The 22472-nt window shown below is 38.2% G+C and overlaps 1 protein-coding gene across 1 annotated transcript; it reads left to right on the top strand.

The window, feature by feature from the left end:
- The first annotated feature begins 1460 nt into the window (after window positions 1–1460).
- On the top strand, window positions 1461–14283 carry LOC117506992 (ADP-ribosylation factor 3-like). The gene is made up of 6 exons (XM_034166663.1): window positions 1461–1587; window positions 7029–7255; window positions 7329–7439; window positions 7554–7678; window positions 10002–10159; window positions 13657–14283. The coding sequence occupies exons 2-6, from the start codon at window positions 7108–7110 to the stop codon at window positions 13661–13663; spliced, it is 549 nt and encodes a 182-aa protein (XP_034022554.1). The 5' UTR covers window positions 1461–1587; window positions 7029–7107; the 3' UTR covers window positions 13664–14283.
- Window positions 14284–22472: the final 8189 nt, after the last annotated feature.

Genomic DNA, 22472 nt, shown 5'->3' with positions numbered 1-22472 from the left:
CTGCCTAATATGATGATGAAATAAACAGATATTAAAGACTGTATTAAAAAATATTCCATAGATACTTGCATTCTTAAAAAAACCCCTGATGTCAGTCAGAAACAACCTGTTTCTCTTTAAATAGAAAGGAGCTGTGTCGTCTTGTCCTTTCAGCCCAGAGGATGATAATACAATCCGTTGTGAAATACGTATATTACAAAATTCTTGAAATATTTGTTTCAGACCATACTTATGCCAAATTTCTTTCTATATGCACACACATGGGGTTGTGGGACTTTGGAGGGTGGAAAATGGAATTTCTATCTCAGACAGTCAAAGTGCTTTACAATCAGGCCTCACATTCACACTCATATGCTGACGTCAGGGTGCTGCCATGCAATTTAACTCCTCACCAGAAACTCTGGGATTCAAGACCTTGACAAGCACTGTTCTTTCGCCTTTTGTAGAACAAAGGTGCAAGAACTGGGTGAGTGACCCTTCACAGTGAGAGAAGAAAATTTCAAGAACTCCAGCGTCAGGAACTATCATGGGAAGAATTTGGAAGAATCCTGCTGCACAACCAACAAGGTTACAAAGTCCAACGCCTGACAAACAAAAAGTGGTGTCGTGTGAAAATGTGCACTTGTACAAGTATTTGGAGCTTTTCCCAAAAAGTTAAAAGTCCTTGAAATACTAGCCTTTTCGTTATCTTAGGGTTAGGGCAGCATTGCAAGGAGGGTCCATAATAAATAGACACAAGCACATTCTGTATGTGTGCAATGTGCAACAAATACGTATATTCACGGTGCACAGACAGTGAAGCTGTGGTTTTCGTGTTGTGGTCAGATCTTATGTTGTGGTCGTTTCTATCATCTTCCCAAGTTTTGTGCAGCCACAAATAAAATAGCACAAGATTTCTGGGTGTTGTAGTTTTGCCCGTTGACATTTTATACTTGTTCTGTATTTGTTCAACATCACTTCAGAAAATTAATTTACAAAGTCAAAATCTTTCTTAATTTATTTATTTTTAAAAAGGTCAAAAATGATTTAAGGTAGTGTTAATTAAAGCTTTTAATGCAGGGATGGTGGGCAAGCAGTTCTAATTTTCATGGAAGGTTCCTGGTTCAACCCCCACAATACTCCATGTAATGTAGCGTTGCGTCAAGAGGAGCATCCTGTGTGAAACTTGTGCCAAATCAACACGCAGATCTGCAGAGTCAAATATGGGGGAAGTTGAAGGGACTTACTTCATTATTTTTAAAGGCATAACTTGCAAGTTCACCAGTTATAAGGGCGATATTGAATTAACTTTAAAAAATACTCTTTTAATAAAAATCAATATTGTTTAAAGTTATTTTGAAATATCTCAAATCATAGATTTTACATGTCTCATTTATTTTTTATCTAAGACGATAAAAAAAAAGTTCATTTTCACTTCAAAAATTAAATGCCACCTAAAAATAGACTTAAATATGCCAAATCATTTCGAACGATTCAGGTTTGGATTTAGTATGTCATCTCGCGAGATTTGGCTGCCTCGTTGAGTTGTCCAGTTTGTAAATATCGTGAGACGTAAGTACTACTACAGCGGCGGAGGTTTTTGCTAAGGTAAGTGAGGGAACAAACACGGCCATTAACCTAAAACAGAACAAATACACGCGCACACAAAACATTCGTTATTATATATTTTTATGGGTGGATAAACTGTGAAGACGGTTCGGTGTCGGTCTTGGTGTGTTTGCTCGGTGTTACCCGGCGTGAAGCCGCCGCAGTCGGCTAACAGAACGAAGCAGATCGGGACGACGGCTAGCTAACGTAATTATGTTTCATCAAAACCCAAACCTACAGTGAAAAGATAACGAAAACGAGTATGTCCCACATTAGGTATTCAGAAAAAAACCTGCAATCAGGACGGTGTGGCTCAGCAGCTAGGTTGCATCGGTGAGTAGCGTCCTTGGCTACAACAACCGGTGTAGCTGGAGGTGAATGAATGAATGAATTTGGGCACACCGGCCTCCACATTTTAATCTGCATTTTTGTCTTTCTTATTTCACAAATTAATCATTATGAAATTACAAAAGCATGCAAAGTTAACATCTTCATACTATGCCAGGAACAATTTTTAAATGATCTATATACCTCTTTCTACCAAATAACCTGTTAAGGTCCTTTAAAACAAAATTAAAATAGTGAGACTTGTACATGTGAAGTTGACACAACTCACGATGACGCCTGCATGTTTTATTTAGGCTGTGGAGTCATAATCCAACACCCACAAATATGAGGGTTTCTCCCCAGAATTTTTTAGTATAGTGGTGCTATTGTTAATTATAACCCCAGGCTGCGCACAAGTAGGTCCTCCAGAGGAGGAAGCTCTACCATGTTGACTGTTCCAAGTATAAATGAAGGACATTTCCTGCAACTTCAGTCTTTTCTAAATACACAACTTAAGGCCCAGTCACACGGCACTTAAAGAAGGGCAACGAAGCCCAAAAGAAACAAGAAATCTGGGCTTCTGTCGGCATCGTTTAACCTTCGTGTAGGTTTGTTCCTGCAGCTGGCACTTCATCAGGATTTTTAAACTGTCTAAAAATTTGAATGAATGCTGCCAAAAACCTCAATTTGTCCATATTTTGTTTTGCTGTCGTTCCTGACGTTTCTTATTGTTTGCTTAATTTTTGTAACTTTTAGTTCGACTTCGTTTGACCAGCTGAATGTTTTCATACAGTACGGAAGCTGGTTTGTGAGCGCTGCTGCCGCTGCATTCATGTACCTGTCGGAAATTACAGGGCAAACTCAACCTGTTTGCTTGGATTTTTTTTTTTTAATGGGGGGGGGGGGGGTCAGCTTCACTGGGCTCAGGCACCTTATATAGGCCAGAATTAATCTTTTGTGTGGATACAATGAATTATTTTACCAAAAATAAAATGAAAAACACGCTCTTGCCACAAGCAACTGCTAAATTGTTTCAAATTTAGCAGTTGCTTGTGCATGTAATTTCTGATGGTACTTGAACGCAGCGACAGCAGCATCAATTGCCCCCTATGTGCATTTATTTATTTGTTTATTTTTATTAAATATAACAATATGAGTGTAGGAATGACAATCCAGCCCTTCTGTACATGTAGCAACAGGTAGATGATTCAGATGATTATATTAGAGCTGTTCTGGAAGGCAGAATTCACTTTGTGGATCACCTGCACATGGGGAGTCAATGTGCGGCGTTCACACGGACTGATCAATTATATAATTGATCAGTCCGTATATAAAATATAAAAAATGTATATGAAATATATAATCAGCAATTATATATTCAATTATATTAGCGTGTGTGGTTAGTGTGGTGGTGGGTTTTTTTGTTTGTTTTTGTTTTGTAAAAATGAGGTGTCTTATGAATGTTGAGCAAGCGCTTCTTTTTTTTTTTTTTTTTTTTTTTTTTTTTTAATTGGAGCAAGATTGAGGGCACAGCGTGTCGTCAGTCTGAACCAGACAGTGAGGATTCTGATGATGGAGATGATAACTCTTTTGTTCCCAGACGAGCAATCAGACCAGGTGGATCCACCGATGTGCGCATAGATATCCACATTTGGTCGGATCGCTCGCTTCTGTTTGCAGCTTCTCCAGGACTCAGGTGCTACAGAGCTCCGTCCCAGTGCCGAGTCCTGGAACATAGAGCAGGATGCAGATACACACTGCTCCAGCAGTGGCTTCAGGCACATTTCATTTAAAGCGTCGAGATCAACATTGGCTTCAGTTTCATTTGTTCCTCTTTCGTTCCTTTTGCGCTCTTGATTCACAGGCTGTTCAGTGATGGGAAAAGTCAACAGCTCATTTGTCTGCCTTTTCTCAATGATTTTTAACTTTTTTTAAAAAATTTTCCCTTTGTTCAGGAATCGTCGTATGCCATGTGACCGGGCCATTAAGAGATCCTTAACATCAAGTTCTTCTTATGATATAATGTCATTCATTGCATAATACATAACAATCTTCACTCTGAATATACCAAATAGCTCTGGAATTATCTTAATTAGACCATGATATTTTTAACTTTTACGTACAATTTTTTTCCAAAATATTGGACAATCAGGTACTTAAGCTCACAGTAACACCCAATCATGAGCTCACAACATTTATTGAAACTAAAACAGTTGCATGCACATAAAAATCATAGATTTGATTAAAGAATGTTCAGGCAGTAATGTCAATTCTTCTTTTATTCATCTTGGCCCAGTTGTTGCAAGCTGACTCAAAGCTGAATATTTCTGCCTCATTTCCTCCAATAGAAATCATAATGGACAACAATGGAAATAAGTATTTTCACTTTGTTGTGTCATCCATATATTTTTAATATATTTATACTTACATTGAAGTTATTAAATAAAATCAATCAACCAAGGAGGTTGTCCAGGGCGTGATGTGATTGTCATGGCAATAACAGCGGCAGCATTTGGATGAACAATTCTTCTGGGATTCTCTGTGTGTGTGTGTGTGTGTGTGTGTGTGTGTGTGTGTGTGTGTGTGTGTGTGTGTGTGTGTGTGTGTGTGTGTGTGTGTGTGTGTGTGTGTGTGTGTGTGTGTGTGTGTGTGTGTGTGTGTGTGTGTGTGTGTGTGTGTGTGTGTGTGTGTGTGTGTTCCACAGCAGTGGGTGTAAGTCAACTGGGTAATGAAACAGTAATGAGGTCTCATTTAGACAGTACAATTTTTTGGAACAGTGGTTCTCGGTTCCAGTCACTAATTTACAGTATGGAGAAATGTTTTGATTTCATTTCTAACCACATGTACTATCAAATCAAACTTTATTCACATAGCACTTTACAACAGTAACCACTGAAACCAAAGTGCTTTACATGAATACATAAAAATCAACAACAATAAAACAACAAAACAACCATCATAATAAGACTCTACATGCTAAAAGCAATTTTAAACAAATAAGTGTTTAGCTTAACTTTGAACAGAGCCAAGGAACTGAGCAAGCACAACTAAAGGGGCAAAGAATTCCAAAGTCTAGACCCAGGCACAACAAAAGGGCGGTCACCCCATTGCCTTCTTTTGGTCCTAGGGACCTCCAGTTGATGCTGACCAGTGGACTGCAAAGTTCTGGTGGGTGTGTGTCTGCAATTAACAGTTCAGAAAGATAAGAAGGTGCAAGTCCACGTGTAGCTTTAAAAAGAAATATTAAGATTCCTGAATTCCAGTTTTGCATTCCCATTCTGTTGTATATTTCATCCAGTATTTGCCCACATCGTGGACATCATATTCTTCCCAGCGGTTACTTGCTAATAACTGGTGGATCCCTGAAGAGGACCATAACAAATTCTGGTATTGGTCTGATCACCCAGTTGGGTACCAAATGACCATACTGAAGAAGAGTCTTATAAAAGGTGTAAATTGGAAATTTGTTGAAAAGAAAAAAAGCTGGTTTTCAAAGACAACTTTTTTCTTTCCTTTTTTTTTTATTTTAGACTGTTTTGTCATTTGAAGACATGTCCTTGGAAGTTCTGGTCAGCATGTTTTACTGTTTTCTGACATTTTATAGATTAAACATATGCATAATTTTGATCCTGTGCATATTTCATAAAACCCTTAATAAATTGAAACTTTTGAAGCAAATTCTTACTTTTAATTAAAGATGTATGCGGTATGGAAATTCTGCCTCAGAACAAGAAGAAATAGGAAACACAAACAATACTGCTATGACTGAAATGTCCATGGTAAATGTATGTAAACTTGTGTCCACAGCTGAAATTGTTAACAAAAGCATAATTGTCATTTTTTGGCATGTGAAACATTTGTACCTGGAAATTAAGTCCTGGCTCTTCACCTCTTGAATGATTATTATATGACAACTAGACTCAGTTTTCACATGTTCAGTAGTACCTCTGAACATCTTCTAAATTGCCGATTGTATATGTAGTTTTAACCGCTTTTATTGAGTGCGGTAAAGTAGGACATGTGACATGTGGACTGACATGTTGGTGTTGCTGCAGACTAACATTTGAAGGAGAAACCAAAGTGCACAAATAGCTTGAACAGATTGTGCTGCAGCCTGGAGTCATGGCATTAGCATGTTGCTCCTTCATCCTTTTAGTGATTATGACTGTGGGTAAATAGTTATTTACAGGTGTTGTGGAGTGTAGTGGAGTTTCTTAAGTGAAGCAGTTCTTTATTTTTTATTTAAGACAAGCTTTCTAGTGGGAAAACTTTATATATGATTGTGACAAATGAATAATATACCCATAATGAATGTTTGAGTTCAATGGTAGGAATATTTCATGAGGTGAATGATATGACAGAATTAAATATTTGTTGCATAGAAAGAATGTAAAAACATTATTTGTTTTATATAACGGCGAAAATAGACCTTTGTCATTTGATATTATATTAATTTAGAAACAACAGAAAAGGGACTTGCATTTTGGTTCGTCACTGCTGTTTTGATACAACAATTCAACACAAATAGTCCAAAATTGTTCTCAGTCAACTTGGAAAAACAGTTTGTTCAAAAATAATTATGACTATGTAGTCCATGATACTTCCAAAAAAAAAAAACTTTGTGTACTTCCTCAGTCCAGCGAAAAATTGCGTCAGAAATTTGTCCACCTTTTCATCCTAACAGTTCTTCATGTCTCCATACGACTTATGGCGTAGTGGATTTCTTATGGTGTAGTGAATTTGTTTTTGTGTGTGTGTGTTAGAAGAAGTAGCACCATCAATTAGCTCCATTTAAATCATCGCCTGTCAGCAAAACAAACTCTGCCAAGTTTAGCTAAACACCGCCCCCACTTGTATGTGTGTTTGTGGGCATGGTTTGCAGAGTGCAATGATACAAAACTTATGGAACAAAATTTGCACTGTAAATGGAACGAACTATCCATGTCAAGTGACGTACAACGCACCAATCAAATGACAAGGATCCACTCAGCCGTTATATAATTCTTTCTATTCAAATATGTTGACTATCCTCAATGTATTTGATGATGTACATGTACACTAACTAGCACCACAAATAAAAAAATAACGGTTCTTGTTTCTTTGTCTCCATTTAGCCCTGCTTTGCAATATATCTCTGCTGCACAACTGAGGCGTTACTTGCTCATCACAGTTGTAGAATAAAAAACATAAATCATGGGTAACCTTTTTGGGAATTTGCTGAAGAGCCTCATAGGAAAGAAGGAGATGAGGATCTTGATGGTGGGGCTTGATGCAGCTGGAAAAACAACAATCCTCTACAAGCTCAAACTGGGCGAAATAGTCACCACAATCCCCACCATTGGTATGTGCAAAATCTAAGGTCTGCAAGCTGTAATGTATCTGTATGGACACTTGTTTTATTTATTTATTTATAGGTTTTAATGTGGAGACAGTAGAGTACAAGAACATCAGCTTCACTGTTTGGGATGTGGGTGGGCAGGACAAGATCCGCCCCCTCTGGAGACACTACTTTCAAAACACACAGGGTGAGCTAATGAAAGTGGAATAACTGGTTTAAGCACTCATTTATTCTGCTTAAAGGAAGCACAGTACACTACTTTTGCTTGGTCTCACTGCCATGTCCTCCTGTCCTGTTTCAGGTCTAATCTTTGTCGTGGACAGTAATGACAGAGAGCGTGTGAATGAGGCACGGGAGGAGCTGATGAGGATGTTGGCTGAGGATGAGCTGAGAGATGCAGTACTTCTTGTGTTTGCCAATAAACAGGCAAGAAACCTCTACTGAACTGCATGACTATACGTACATTAAGTATTGCTGCATACATCATCTTAGGTTGTACTTCATCCTAAATTCTGAATTTTTCAAATCAAGACAAAATAGCTTGTCATCAGAGGAATAAGACTAACAATACTACCAGACAACTTCAGCAGGTTTCTTGTTATTGTGTTCAGCTTTTATGGTTACTTTAAAATCCTCAACAGTAGTAATGTGGAAGGAAACGATGTGGAAGGAAACGAAAATGTCCCTTGTGTGCTAACGCCACATCTGGCCCACTGCCAGTCATAATGTTAAATCCTATTCTCACTTTCACAGATACGCATCCTAGAAGGTTACAATTTGAAACCTTGTTCATACATTGAAAACCTAGAGAGTCCGGTGGATGTCCACAATACACCAGAACACCGTTATTGTGCCGTGGTTGTGTCTTAACCATGGCTCGATTTTCAAGATGTTCTAAAGTATATTTAGAACATCATTGCAAACTTTGACATACTTTGGTAATCCTTTGGATGTCTGTAGAGCTCGTAACTTGGTCATAGATGCTGTGACATCACTAAGAGGTTTTGCAGAAGAGCCAGGGTTGCACTCAGTTATACTGTGGTTGTACTGTAGTTGTTTTTGCATGTCATATGGTACAGGTCCAGCGCATTATGTTATCATAATGTGCCTAGATTGCATTGATGAATAACCTTGATCTTCACCTACTGGTTTGTCACCTTTATAGACTGTGACCTTCCTGGATACATACTCTTGTAAGTGAGAATGGGGTTTTACTAGGGGTGTCACGGTATGCAAAAGTCACGGTTTGGTTCGTATTTGTGTTTAGACGTCACAGTTTGGTACGAGTTTGTTATAGTAGCTTCAGTCTGAGCAGAACAGAGCTGCCATCAGACACTTTAGCACTGTGAGACAAACATGAATTTTTTTTCATTAAATGTTTATGAACATCTCTTGTCATTTGCGTTGGGATGAATTTACTGGGCAACACGTTAAGTGTTGTGTTGTCTGTTTATATCGCATGGAGCCAGACTCTCTCCATTATTTTGTCCATTTTAAGTTTGTTTTACTTCTGCACAAATGAGGGTATCATAAAACCTCACTCTACAGATTTGAAATCATTGTACGCAGTGTTGTTATTCAGCACCTGTGAAATTTTCCACTAGTTCTTGCAAAACGATTTATAAGTTGGTGGTGTTTTCTGTCTAAACTAGAATGCGTACTGATCTCATCCTGGGACGGTGATTCAACACAAATTGGTATCTGTACATTTTCACTTTTAGGTTCATGTTTCTGAAGAAAAAGGTAAATTAACCAATTCTGTTTATGATCCCACTGTTTCCGATTTGGAATAATCGTTTCACTCAATTTAACTGCCCGGCTCACTGGTTCCTGTTTTCACCTCAGACACGCAGACAGAGGCTCTGGCCAGTGGCCAAACCTCCTGCACTGACAGCTTTGTAATCGTACTGTGCAGAGTCGTACCGTGTATTCTGTGTGCAGTTCTGTGAACTGAACTGGCCCGTGTGTACAGTACAGTTCAGTACAAATACATGTATTGTGACACCCCTAGGTTTTACAGTTTTTATTCTTTGTTTTGTTTCCCCCCAGATGTGCATCTACCCCATTTTGTTGTTTTAATAAAGTTCCATGTTTTCATTAAGTTCTTTTCAAAAAATATACAGGACAGTGGGTTATCCCCCCCCCCCCCCCCCCCATCTGAAAATGATCTGATCTGCGATTTAAAAACCATATCTAATTTGGTGTGCGGGCTTTTGTGATTATATGACGCCCCTACTGCATATGCAACAAATTATAAGGCAAATGGAACAGCGTATGGATGTCAAACATGATTTCCTCTTCCTTACAATCCCACCTCTTAACTCAGAGGTTGTGTAGTGTAGTTAGCACTCAGGACTCTGATGCAGACGGCGTGAGTTTGATTCTTGGTGGAACTTTTATTTGATTTATTGATTTATTTCATCTCTCACATTTATTAAGTGTGGTTAGCTCTGGGGCTAAGCTTCTGTAAAATGAATGTTATTCTGTATACTGAAGGATAGTTTGCATCATTTTGGTTCCTTGTGCATGGTTTGCCAGCCCTGCATTAGCTCCATTTGTCAGTGAGTCTTGTAAGTTTTTGTTTTTAAAGTCTTTGCATTAGTATTTTCAGTTTTTCATTTGACACTGTCAGTGTGTAGTTGTTACGACCAACACCACAAAAACTGTCAGCCTGCCCTGAAGCTGTATCACTGCTCTCCTGTGGCATCATAGTTGTTGTAACCGATGTATGATCTCACCTTCTGAACAGGACTTGCCGAATGCCATGAATGCTGCTGAGATCACAGACAAACTGGGTTTACACTCCCTCCGTCACCGTAATTGGTACATCCAGGCCACCTGTGCCACCAGCGGAGACGGCCTCTATGAGGGCCTTGATTGGCTGGCCAATCAGCTCAAGAACAAGAAGTAAGAAGGAATAAGAAAAACCAGCAGCCTCACCCGCCTTTTTTTTGGGGGGGGGGGGGGGGGGGGGGGGGTGTTGACGTGGGTTAGATTTGAATGTTTTGGTCCATTGGTGGAATTTAGGGGAGATTGTACACTTTAATTTTCAGTCAGTGAGAAAGAGATTCTCATGTATCCATATTAATGCACTCTAAGCAATCACAGCACACACTTTTTTTCTGTACCCACCTTTTGTCTTTGGGTGTTAGTCTGTAGGTACTTTGTCAGTCACACGTGACTCCATTGAGTCAGCAGTTTCACTTTATGTTGATGTGTGTATGTTTTGTCAGTTGCATATTTGTGCTGCAGCCTGGTACTGAAAGTCAACGGGAGAAACAGGACTAGAATTTCCCTGTCTCTTGTCCTCTTACAGTCTCATTTTTTAAACCTTTTGGATTTTTTTGTCTTTTCATTCCCCATATGGCCACTCAAGGCATGACAAGTATCAGTTTTAAAAAGTTTACATTTTTAAGTTTAAAGGTGTTGTTCATTTCTTTCTTTCTTTCTTTTTTCCTTCGTTTTAAAGTCCATAAAAAGGATTTTCTTCTACACCGCTCTCATTTTGTCCCTTAGAAGTCTAATAAAGGCTTCAAAAACTTATATGTCCAGTAGAAACAAAAGGATCAATTCTCTGGAAACAATTTAGGATTTTGGCCTATATGGGTTAAAATTCTGTGGCAGTGTCATAGACAGGGAGCAAACTTGAACAAAATCAGTATCGTGGAGATGAAGAAATCTGGTAAACCTTCAACTGTGACTGAAATTACCACCCCTTCCCCCTGACAAAAATAAACAGTAAAATTGAAGTGAAAGAAAGCAGCAGGCACAGCTAGTAAATATAGAAGCCAGAGATGCTGTTTGGAAGAACTCAGGATACAATCTGGACGTACATTCATTTTCTACACTCATTCCAATTAAGGGTCATGGAGGAGCTGGAGCCCCTCCCAGCGCTCAGGCGGGGGGACACCCTGGACAGGCTGCCAGTATGTCACAGGGTTCTATTAGATATAATGTATCACTTTGTGGTTCATGTTTTCTGCATGATCTCACAGAAGGAACTCTGTGCAGTGGAATCCTCCCAAAATAAATATTCTACCAACAATAAAATTTAGTTGTAATTTTGTGATTGTACCACATGCAGAAATAGGTACTTTATAATAACTAGATTTCAACATAAAGTAAATTTTATTCAGGGTTTTTTTTTTTTTTTTTTTTTTTTTTTTTTTTTTTTTTTTTTTTGAAGATCAAAGGTGACAACTGCTTTAAATTTCTGTGCGGCCTGAACTGAGCATCTTATAGCACAATGAAAACTGGAGTGTTAAGGCCTAGTTCAAAAATAATGAAGCCTAACTGCTGATTTGCATTGCATTTGTCATGAACAAGCCATTATTTTATTTAGCACCATCCAGATTTATCTGTGAGTTGCCTATAGTGTCTCTGACAGGTACTGAAAATTTCATGGAAAAATTCTGCGTGGTTCCAGAGAGATGCACAAAATTTACCCCAGAAATAGCACTTTTTTCATCAATTTTGTATGACTGATATTTAGCATTATCATTTAAAGTTGAATGTTAAAGAAATAACCTTGTATTTTGTCAGTTTGTTTGTTTGTGCTTCATACTAACTAATACCAGGACCTAATGGACAGAATTCCTTTGTTTCAGGCTTCTGCAGACTAAAGAAGATACCACCAACTGTTGTTGCAAGCGTTATGCTCTAGCACATTATAGTATATATGCACTGATAATTTCTAGCAATGACTCAACCGAGACCAGTAGAAATATTGAAACTCTGATATATATATATATATATATATATATATATATATATATATATATATATATATATATATATATATATATATATATAAATATTTCACAAAAAAAAGACTACTTTTAAATTTTGATGGTTATGTCACACTTTGGCTTCATTATTTTTGAACTAGGCCTTAAGATCTAACACATTTTTTCCCAATTCTCAAAACATTATTGTAACACTCTAAATGTTAAACCTTGCACACGGTTGTTGTTTCTCAAGAGTTCATTACCTCTGCCAACGAAGTTGGAGGAGGTCATGTTTTCGCACTAGTTTGTTTTTTGAACAGCCCGTAACCTGCAATTTTTCATATATTATGAAATTTTTAGAGAGGATTCATACCCTGATAGGCAAGAATTAATTCAATTTTCATGGTCAAAGGTCAAACTTGGGGAAAATATGGGAAAAATCTATAGCTTTAACATTGAATGAATTCTCAAAAACTCATAACTCTGTCAAAAAATATATATTTTTTTCATGTTTGAGAGAGTTATGTAGGATGGTGTCCTTTTTCAACTGATCCGAATCTGATCCAGATTACAGATTTTGTGACATTTAAATTAAACATTGAAAACTCCATTTAATGTATATTTTACATTATACTGTATCTTCATAAAACATGCTCCAATCACTCATATTTGAAAGTTAGGTGCAGACTGGCACTCACTACCACCTGACAAAGTTTAATCTGGATTATGGATTTTGTGGATATTTTAATTTAATATTGAAAAGCCCATTTGGTGTAGATTTTACATTATATCTCAATCAAAAGTGCCTCAGTCACTCTCACTTTTCAGTTATGGATTTATCTACACCACCAAAATTGGATGGAGGTTCCAAATTTATGCCTGTTTGTCTTCCAGTTATCAGTCGAAACCAAGTGCCAAAAAAGCAATGACAGATTGTGCCATCTGAACATTGTGCCATCAGAACATTGGTTATCTCTGATAACCAATGTTCTGTGAAAATTATCTGAAAAAGAAACTGAAAAAGTTGGGGGAAAAAACCTGATACCACAAAAACAAACTTTGATTCAAGTGCATGAACTAAATACATACTCCTGACATTTGATCACATGTAATTTAGCTTATGAAAAGCCACTTCTAACAGGACTTTGATCTTGAAATTTTTTTCCAAGGTAAAAATTTTGCGGAATTGGAAACTTATGTTGGAAGAGGTTTGTGCTCTGCGAGTTCAGTGCTCTAGTTATCTTGGTGTTAATTCAACTGCTTACATCTGTAGATTAAATCTTTGTATGTGTCATTTATAAGCTGTCCATCACTTGAGTGAATTTTTCAGTGGTAGTTTTATGAATGTTGCTGTAACCTTTTGGTTACAACCAAAAGGTTGTGAGTTGAACCCCAGGCTGTTGTCTCTGGTTTTCTTATAAGCAGTGTCCAAACAGTTACACTTTTAAATGTGTTAAAGTACACTTGTTAAACATGTTGTAATGCAACATGGCAGGTGTCAGACAGTTAATACTGTTCATACTTTAACACTATTGTAAGTGAGAAGTATGTAATCTCAGGAATAGTGTTATTTTAACACTGCAAATTGAACTGACACTGAGGATTTTGCTGTGTGGTAGCCTAAAGGAATAAGTGCCTGTTTTAAAAAAATGTATGACCTAATTTTCTCTCCTGCAGAAACTAAACATCCCAGTTGGTTGTGCTGATGTTGTCGCCATCTGCCGATTGAAGCACGTTACCAAACCACAGATTTCTGCATTCAGTATGAACAGAAACACAGTGTACGTCCTGTGTAGTTGTTGATATTTTGCACAAGGTGGGTTAAAGTGCACACAAACACACACACAACCTGTCCAAGTGCATCAGCTTGCTCCCCCTCACGTTTTTGTTGTCTCTGTAAATTGCTTTAATACCATATTTACTGAATGTCAATACTGTTGATGAATCAATAAATGACCATAACATTTATTTTCCATGAATATCACTTTAATTACGTCTCAGCAGCATAATTATTTGATAGATTGCACAGGAAGCAGATCAGAATGTTGCCGCTGTTTGTACAGATCGCTGCTGATAGCAGCGGGTTGAAATTAAAATATTTCCTTGTGTGCCGTACACTCGCACAGCTTCTCATCCACTGACAGTTCAACAGTTCCAGCAACTCTTCTGTGTATTTTTCATTTATATGACATGTCTGTTTGAGTTTAGTTTGTGGCCTTATGCAGGTAGTCACTTAAAAATTGCCTACATATTGATTTATTTTCACATAGTTTAGTTGTCATTTTCAGCCACATGTATTTATCTGTAAAGTGAATGATTGACAGATTTATTTATGCGCTCTGAAAGCAGGATTTGTACCACAGTTCAACAAGATTTCCACCTGTTTTGTTTTGCCAGTAATGGTTTTATTTGTTTTGGGGTTTTTTTTAGGTATAAAACCTTTGGTGTAGACAATGATATTCTGCGCAAAAACAACCCCCTTGTTTCATTCTGTACCGTTGTTACACAAGTAGATTTAACACCATGTTTTCAGAATGCATGGAGACATCTGTATGTGATGTAAGAATTCCGATCCTGCCGTATTACAAATAAACTCATTTTCTGTACAGCGTCTCATTTGTGTGATCTCACTAATTGCATGAGCTTACTGTATACTATCTATATCTCTATATATATATCTATATATATCTATATATATATCTATATATATATCTATATATATATATATATATATATATATACTCTATATATATATATATAAAGAAGGAATGACTAGCATAACCACAAGCAACCTTGCTTTAACCAGGTTCTACCAGAAGAGGGCAGTCATTATCAATCACCTCCAGATTTGCCCAGAGGTTAAAACAATTCCTATTCTTATTCTACAGAACATCTGTACTGTGCCTTTAAATATGTACAGTTGTTTTTGTGAGCAGAAAAATTGCAATTTTACAATTAGATTTTAAAGATCTTAAGACATTTGTGCTCACTCTATTTTATGATGGTGATTGTTGCAACCGTTAATATGTTGTGGACACAAATGCATAACATACAGTTGTGAAAAGTGTACGGTACATACAGATTCTGCAATATTTGCACAGCAGCCTGTTTTTTTGGTACAGTGACATCCTGCTAATAGTGAAATATTAACCGTTTCTTCTGAATGGTTTTCTTTGATTTCAAGACATTGGGATTTTTTTTTCTGCATGATGTATAATTCTGAGCAGCTCCACCTGTGTGGTTGGGGAAAAAGGACAATGTGTGCTTGTGTTAGTGTTTTACAGAGAGACTGGAGCTGCAAGCAGAGCCAGTTTTCACAAAGCAGGTTAGCTTGTTCACCCACTCCAACAAGCACAGATTGTTTGCACGAAGCTTAAAGTAACAAAGTCGATAAGAGTCCCTTATGTGTTTTAACGACACCAGATATTCATCTGTGTTTGGTGTTTCCTACTTGTCTCTGTTTGCTTCTGAATTTCACTTATTCAACTCTGCAAGAAAAGTACAGACGGGTCCAAAAGCATTTAGACAGTGGCACGATTTTGTGGTTTTATCTCTGTGAATAACCACAGTGGAGCTGAAATAAAACAATAAAGCTGTGCTTGTAGTGCAGGATTTCACCTTCAATGGGTTTAACAAAAAAATATCACATTTGCCATTTAAGATTTTTAGCCACATGTATGCATACTGTAGTGCCTCCATTTTCAGAGCCCGTAAGTAATACAAATTTGTGAATATAAATTGCTTTTACAGGCAGTTATCTTTTTACAATTCGGGGTGGATACATTAACGTTTTCACTGATTATGGCTTGGACTTTGTTTCTTTGTGACTGAAGTAAATAAACAGTATGGCAAATCTTCCTGGAGACTGCAGTTCTTAACTGACCATACAAGAATGAGACAAATGAGGGAAGCTACGAATACACCTGTTACAGTTTTGAAGGAGTTATCTGCCCTTGATGTGATTGGAGGAACTATCACTCAGTCAGGCCAGCTTCAGTCCTGATGGACTGTGCCAGCGAAGAAACAGTTAAACAGTCATCATCCATAGCTGAGAGGCGATTCTGCCATCTACAGGCTTGCTATAATCATGAAAGATGGTGAAACTGAAACTTCAAGCCAGGACAGTTAAAGCACCTTGGGTTGTCCACAACCGATCAAGGGCTTCTCTCACCCATAACATCTGAATCAGAGGAGAGGCATGACCCATACATCTGAGATGCAGGGGTGGACTGCTATTTGATTTGGAGTACCAAGTTCATACGCCTGACAAAAACATGAGGTTCAGGGTGACCACCTAAAATGGGCACCTCCAACACCCGGGGTAAGAGAGGTTAAGGGTGTGCACCCAGGCTAGTGGAGTGAAGGAGACCCCTTACTGCTCCATTCTAGACAGGTGTCAGAACACCCGCTCCAAGCTAAGCCTAGCCACTGCCCAGCACTAGTTATACAGATTTGTGATGGGGGTAGTGCAGAGAAGGATTTTCTTTAAAATTAGACATGAAATTTAAATTAAAGTTTGTCAAGTCATATGGGAAACCAAGTCTGGATTTCAACTTTTTTTCTGGTGTGAAAATCTTTCTCTTTTTCTACCTTACCATGAAGCTGTGATTGGTGGCACGACAAAAAGCACTACGTGCAGTTTCTCTAGTCAGAAGCACAAATAGGTCTCCTTTGGAGTCGTCTTGCACATTCACTGGGTTTTTGAGAACTGGCTAGTCCAGACAGATTTACCATACAGTACTACACTGTTTATTTTTTAATGATTGATGTAAAAAAAAAAAAAGGTCCAACACATATATCATGCAGTGACTTGTCAGAAATAGAACCCTTCCTTGTCTAGAAAACGGGCTGTAAAAGTGATCATAATAAAAATCTTCATATTTATCCAACTAGCTATGGCCTCAGAAAATGAAATGACTGTGAAATCAAATGGCTGTAAACCTGAAATGATTCACTCTATTTTAGTTAAACTGTTTGAATAAGTTAAGTCTCCCTTAGAAGTATGCCTTGGTTGACGTGTCTGTCCAAATACTTATGGGCCTGACTATATTTATACAGTATAGCCCATAAGTATTTGCACTGATTATTGCACTGCATGCTGCAATAAAATAATATCCCACTTCCAGGCAAACAGCAGGAAGGAGTGGCAGGTCAAAGTGTCACTGTTAAGACCTGTGACTTGCTCCTGCAGACTAGTGACACAAGGAAGGAAAAAAGTTTGTTTTGTAGTGTAAAATTGAATATGAAAGCAAGTGTGATTGTTTGAGTAGTGAAATGATTGACTATTTGTCAAGTAAACATGTTTTCAGATGATGAAGGAACAGAGGAAGTGACTCACCTGTTCTGACTGACGGGAACGGCATTACAACATCAAGGAACCACGAGGAGGAAAATCAAGGCTCATAGTTCGTTGGTGTCACACTCAAATGTGACTTAAACGACCTGAAGTGTTTCAAGACCTATAGAAAGCAACATTACAAATGCACACTCTTAGAAATGAAACATACACTCTTAGGCATAAAATGTTGGATTTAATTGATAAAGTTAAGGTAACTTTTTCAACATGTTAAGTGCAAAACAACATTGTCATTGACATTAATTAAATCAAATGAAACATCATTACTTAAATCCCAATATTGTGTTGCACTTAATTGACAAAGTTATGTGGAAAAAGTTACATTAACTTTATCAATTAAATTCAACATTTTATTTCTTAGAGTGCAGGGGTTATTCTTTGAAATTCATTTAAACGGAGTGGAGAATAAACACTGAAAAATGTGATGTCAAATGTGTGTAAGAAATGTAACTTTTAAAGTGTATTCTGTAAAATGTTAGTGTTTGTTTTGACGGTGTTTAAAAATTACTAGTGGTTGTTTATTGATAATTGCTGTAAACAGATTTTGTCAAAACTGCAAACTTATTTTTCACATTAAGATTTTAAAAAGTTAAAATTTTGTTGGGTTCCGTTGTTACCACGAATAGACATATATATATATATATTGGACAATTTTATAATACTTTTTGTGCATTTTACAACATTCAAATCATAATTTGTGTACAGTGAAATGTTTTTGATCTTTGATCTGCAGACAACTTGTCAGCAGCTGCTGAATGTAACTAATAAAGTAACTAGTAATCTAGGTTATTTTTAAGATTGAGTACTCAGAAGAGTAACTATTAGTTACTTTGATTACTTATATTACTGATTACTCAATCTTAAGAGAAACCAAGTTAGATTACTAGTTACCTTATTAGTCATATTACTTATTTGTTATAAGTTGTCGGCAGCTGCTAATGAATTGTATAAAGTAAGTAGAAAAGTAACTTTTCAAAGTAACTGTAGAAACACTACATGTATATGATACCACTTTTATGGCAACGAAAGGTTTGTTAACATACTTGTATGGTGACCAGTGGGGTTACAACACTTAGAAATTAAGGCAAAACAAGTAAATACAGAAAATACTTCAAAAAACATCTTTCAAATTGATGAACACGTTAATTTGATAATGTGTCTGCTGAAAATTCATACAAACACATTTTGCAAAGCTTGACAATACAGTAGTTTCTACCTTTGAGTTCTGCACCTATAACAATAGTGAGTCACTTCGGCTGCTCCCTTGTTTTCACTCAAGGTTACTACAGCAGAGACTGAGGTGGATCTGCATGTTGATTTGGCACAAGTTTTATGTCAGATACCCTTCCTGACTCAACTCCACACTACATATATAGAAATGTGGCAGGGGTGGGGTTTGAACCAGGAACCTTCCACACTGAAACTAAGCACACTAACCACTTGGCCACCACTCCTGCCCTGCAAGTGAAACAATAAAAAGTGAAAATATTACTAGCATAAGAGTAAAATCAAGAATAAAGCAAATAAACTTACTCAGCTCTGCCGACTGTGTGGAGATAAAAAGTGGAGCGCTGCAGTGCACAGTTGAAGTCCTCCAGGCAGAAACAGCTGTATGTGTTGTTAGTACTTACGTTGTGAAACTGCAAGTTTCTGTGTTGTGTTGCAGGAAACACATTATCAAATTTATTATTTGCAGGTGCTGCAGGCTATATTCATGAAAGCAGGGCTCTTTTCAATTTGCAATATGTTTTTTAATGCCACTCTGTTGTTGAATTGATACAGATGTTTTTGCATCTGTGTTTTCTGCTTTTGCTGAATTTTGAAGTGATGTGCCCCCTGGTGGCTTCCGTGTCCTTATACTTACTTTTTGAGCAACAGTTTGGGAGGTCAGTTGCTTTTCACACTGGTTGTGTTTGAGGTTGGTCCCTAGGGAGTACTACTCGAAACTGAAAACTGTCACAATTTTTTAGGCCTTCTGGCTGAAAGGTGGAGATGACCTTGTGCGATAATGAGGCATCCATCATCTGTCTGTTGCTGTTGTCATGTCATCCACATTTTACAAAAAAATACTTCTCTCTCAGTCCTTCATAGATGTTTATTTTGTTTGATAGAACTAAGGATGGTGCATAAAACATCTTCACAGATGTGAGAAATTTTAGCAACTAATTAACTTATCAAATAATTAGTCTATTTAGGAGCTTGGCCATTCAAAATGTTGCTTCTCTCTCAACTCTTCATAGATTTCAGATCTGATGGTTCTTGTAGACTAAGGATGGTGTACAGAAATTATTTGTGGCTTTGTAAAATTACGAATCAAAATGAGGGACAATCCTCATTTTTCAGATTTTAGATCTGATGATGTGTTGGAGGTTAAGTGAGTGTTTGACGGGATGATGAATGTGAAGTTGGAAATTGAATGGGTGATGATGAATATCATCAGGTAGGTTGTGAGATGAAGGAGAAAGCAGATTTCTAGAGTGAGTTAGATGAGGTGGTGGACACTGTACCCAAGCATGAAAGAGTGGTGATAGGAGCAGACTTCAATAGCTATGTTGGCAAAGAGAACAGAGGTGATGAGGAAGTAATGGGTAGATATGGATAGGAATGTGGAAGGACAGATGGTAGTTGATTTTGCAAAAAGGATGGGAATGGCTGTGGTGAATACCTACTTTAAGAAAAGAGAGGACCACAGGGTGACATGAGAGTAGAGGAAGGTTCACACAGGTGGACTACATTCTTTGTAGGAGATGCAAGCTATAAGAAATTGGAGACTGTATGGCAGTGGCAGGAGAGAGTGTAGTTAGACAGCATAGGCTTGTGGTTTGTGGGATGACTTTAGAGGTAAAGACAAAGAGAGTGAGCGCTCAAAAAGGATCAGATGGTGGAAGCTGAAAGAGGAAGACTTATGTGAAATTTAGTGAGCAGGTGAGGGAGGCACTGGATGGAGAGGAAGCAATTTTGGGCAACTGGAAAAGTATTGCAGAGGTGGTGAGAGAGACAGACAGCTACAAAGGTACTGAGTATGACATCTGGACAGTGGAAGGAAGACAAGAAGACTTGTTGGTGGAACAAAGATGTTCAGGAAAGCATAAGGAGAAAAAGGGTGGCAAAAAAGAATTGGGATAGTCAGCTAGATGAAGAAAGTAGACAGGAGTATAAGGAGATGTGTTCTAGGGTGAGAAGTGAAGTGGCAAATGCTAAAAGGCAATTAACGAGGTGTACAAGAAGTTGAATAGTAAGGAAGGAGAAAAGGATTTGTACCGATTGGCCAAACAAAGGGACAGAGCTGGAAAGGATGTGCAGCAGGTTAGGGTGGTAAAAGATGCAGATGGTAATGTGCTGACAAGTGAGGAGAATGTGTTGGGGCGGGGGGGGGGGGGGGTATTTTGAGGAGCTGATGAATGAAGAAAATGACAGAGAGAAAAAGCTGGATGATGTGGAGAGAGTAAATCTGTAGTAAGATTGGTAAGGATGAAATGGGGTAGCTATGAAAAGGAGGTCAGAGCAGAAAGGCACTTGGTCTAGATGATATTCCAGTGGAGGCATGGAAATGTCTTGGAGTGGCAGTGGAGTTTCTAACAAGAGTGTTGAATAAAATCTTGAAAAGTGAGAGGATGCCTGAGGAGTGAAGACGAAGTGTGCTGGTTCCAGTTTTTAAGAACAAGGGTGATGTGCAGAGCTGCAGTAACTACAGAGGCATAAAGTTGATCAGCCACGGGATAAAGTTATGGGAAAGAGTAGTAGAAGCTATAGGCTTAGAAAACAGGTGAAGATCTGTGAGCAGCAATATGGTTTCATGCCGAGAAAGAGCACTACAGATGCAATGTTTGCTTTGAAAAGACTGATGGAGAAGTATAGAGAAGGACAACTTATGACAGGGTGCCAAGAGAAGAGTCGTGGTATTGTATGAGGAACTCTGGAGTGGCAGAGACATATGTGAGGGTAGTGTAGGGTATGTACAAGGACAGTGTGACAGCGTTGAGATGCGCAGCAGGAAAGATGGACTCATTCAAGGTAGAGGTGGGATTACACCAAAGATCAGCTCTGAGCCCTTTCTTGTTTGCAATGGTGATGGAGAGGCGAGATCAGACAGGAGTCTCCATGGACTATGATGTTTGCAAATGACATTGTGATATGTAGTAAGAGTAGAGAGCAGCCTGAATCTAGTGAGAGTAGAGAACAAGTTGAGTCTAGCCTGGAGAGGTGGAGATATGCTCTGGAGAGAAGAGGAATGAAAGTAGGAGCAAGACTGAGTACATGTGTGTGAATGAGAGGGAGCCCAGTGGAATAGTGCGGTTACAAGGAGCAGAAGTGGTGAAAGTGGATGAGTTTAAATACTTGGGGTCAACTGTCCAAAGTAATGGAGAGTGTGGTAGAGAGGTGAAGAAGAGAGTGCAGGCAGGGTGGAGTGGCTGGACAAAGGTGGCAGGAGTGATTTGTGACAGAATAAGATCAGCAAGAATGAAGGGGAAAGTTTACTAGACAGTAAGGAGACCAGCTATGTTGTACAGCTTAGAGACGGTGGCACTAACAAAAAGATAGGAGGCAGAGCTGGAGATTGTAGAGCTGAAGATGATGCGATTCTCTTTGGGAGTGAGGAGAATGGACTGGATTAGGATTGAACATATCAGAGGGACAGCTCAGGTGGGACGGTTTGGAGACAAAGTTAGAGAAGCGAGATTGAGATTGTTTGGACATGTGCAGAGGAGGGACCCAGAGTATATAGGGAGAAGGATGCTGAGGATGGAGCCACCAGGCAGGAGGAGAAGAGGGAGGCCAAAGAGGAGGGTTATGGATGTGATGAGGGAAGACATGCAGGTGGGTCGTGTGACAGAGGAAGATGCAAAGGACAGGTGAGATGGAAATGACTGATCTGCTGTGGCGACCCCTAATGGGAGCAGCCAAAAGGAAAAGAAGAGATCTGATGGTTTTGTTCATCACAGGTGATCGTTTTCAGTTTGTGAAATTTAAACAAGATAATACGATTACAGGTAGTAGCACTGAGCATAAACTGGGTAGTGTAGTCCATCCTATTAATGTGACCGATGACATTTCCAAAGCCATGGTAATATTTTACAATGATTTCTACAACCCCAATTCCAATGAATTTGGGACATTGTGTAAAATGTAAATAAAA

Source organism: Thalassophryne amazonica, chromosome 3, assembly GCF_902500255.1.
Source record: "Thalassophryne amazonica chromosome 3, fThaAma1.1, whole genome shotgun sequence".
In the NCBI taxonomy this organism is placed as follows: domain Eukaryota; kingdom Metazoa; phylum Chordata; class Actinopteri; order Batrachoidiformes; family Batrachoididae; genus Thalassophryne; species Thalassophryne amazonica.
The sequence above is the reverse complement of the archived record's forward strand: the minus strand, read 5'-3'. Positions and strand labels throughout refer to the sequence as shown.

Excerpts from the sequence above, each read along its gene's own strand:
- LOC117506992 (XM_034166663.1), top strand. The coding sequence starts at position 7,108 with ATGGGTAACCTTTTTGGGAATTTGCTGAAGAGCCTCATAGGAAAGAAG. Across the intron at positions 7,256-7,328 it reads CACCACAATCCCCACCATTG|GTTTTAATGTGGAGACAGTA; the intron begins GTATGTGCAAAA and ends ATTTATTTATAG. Across the intron at positions 7,679-10,001 it reads TTGTGTTTGCCAATAAACAG|GACTTGCCGAATGCCATGAA; the intron begins GCAAGAAACCTC and ends CCTTCTGAACAG.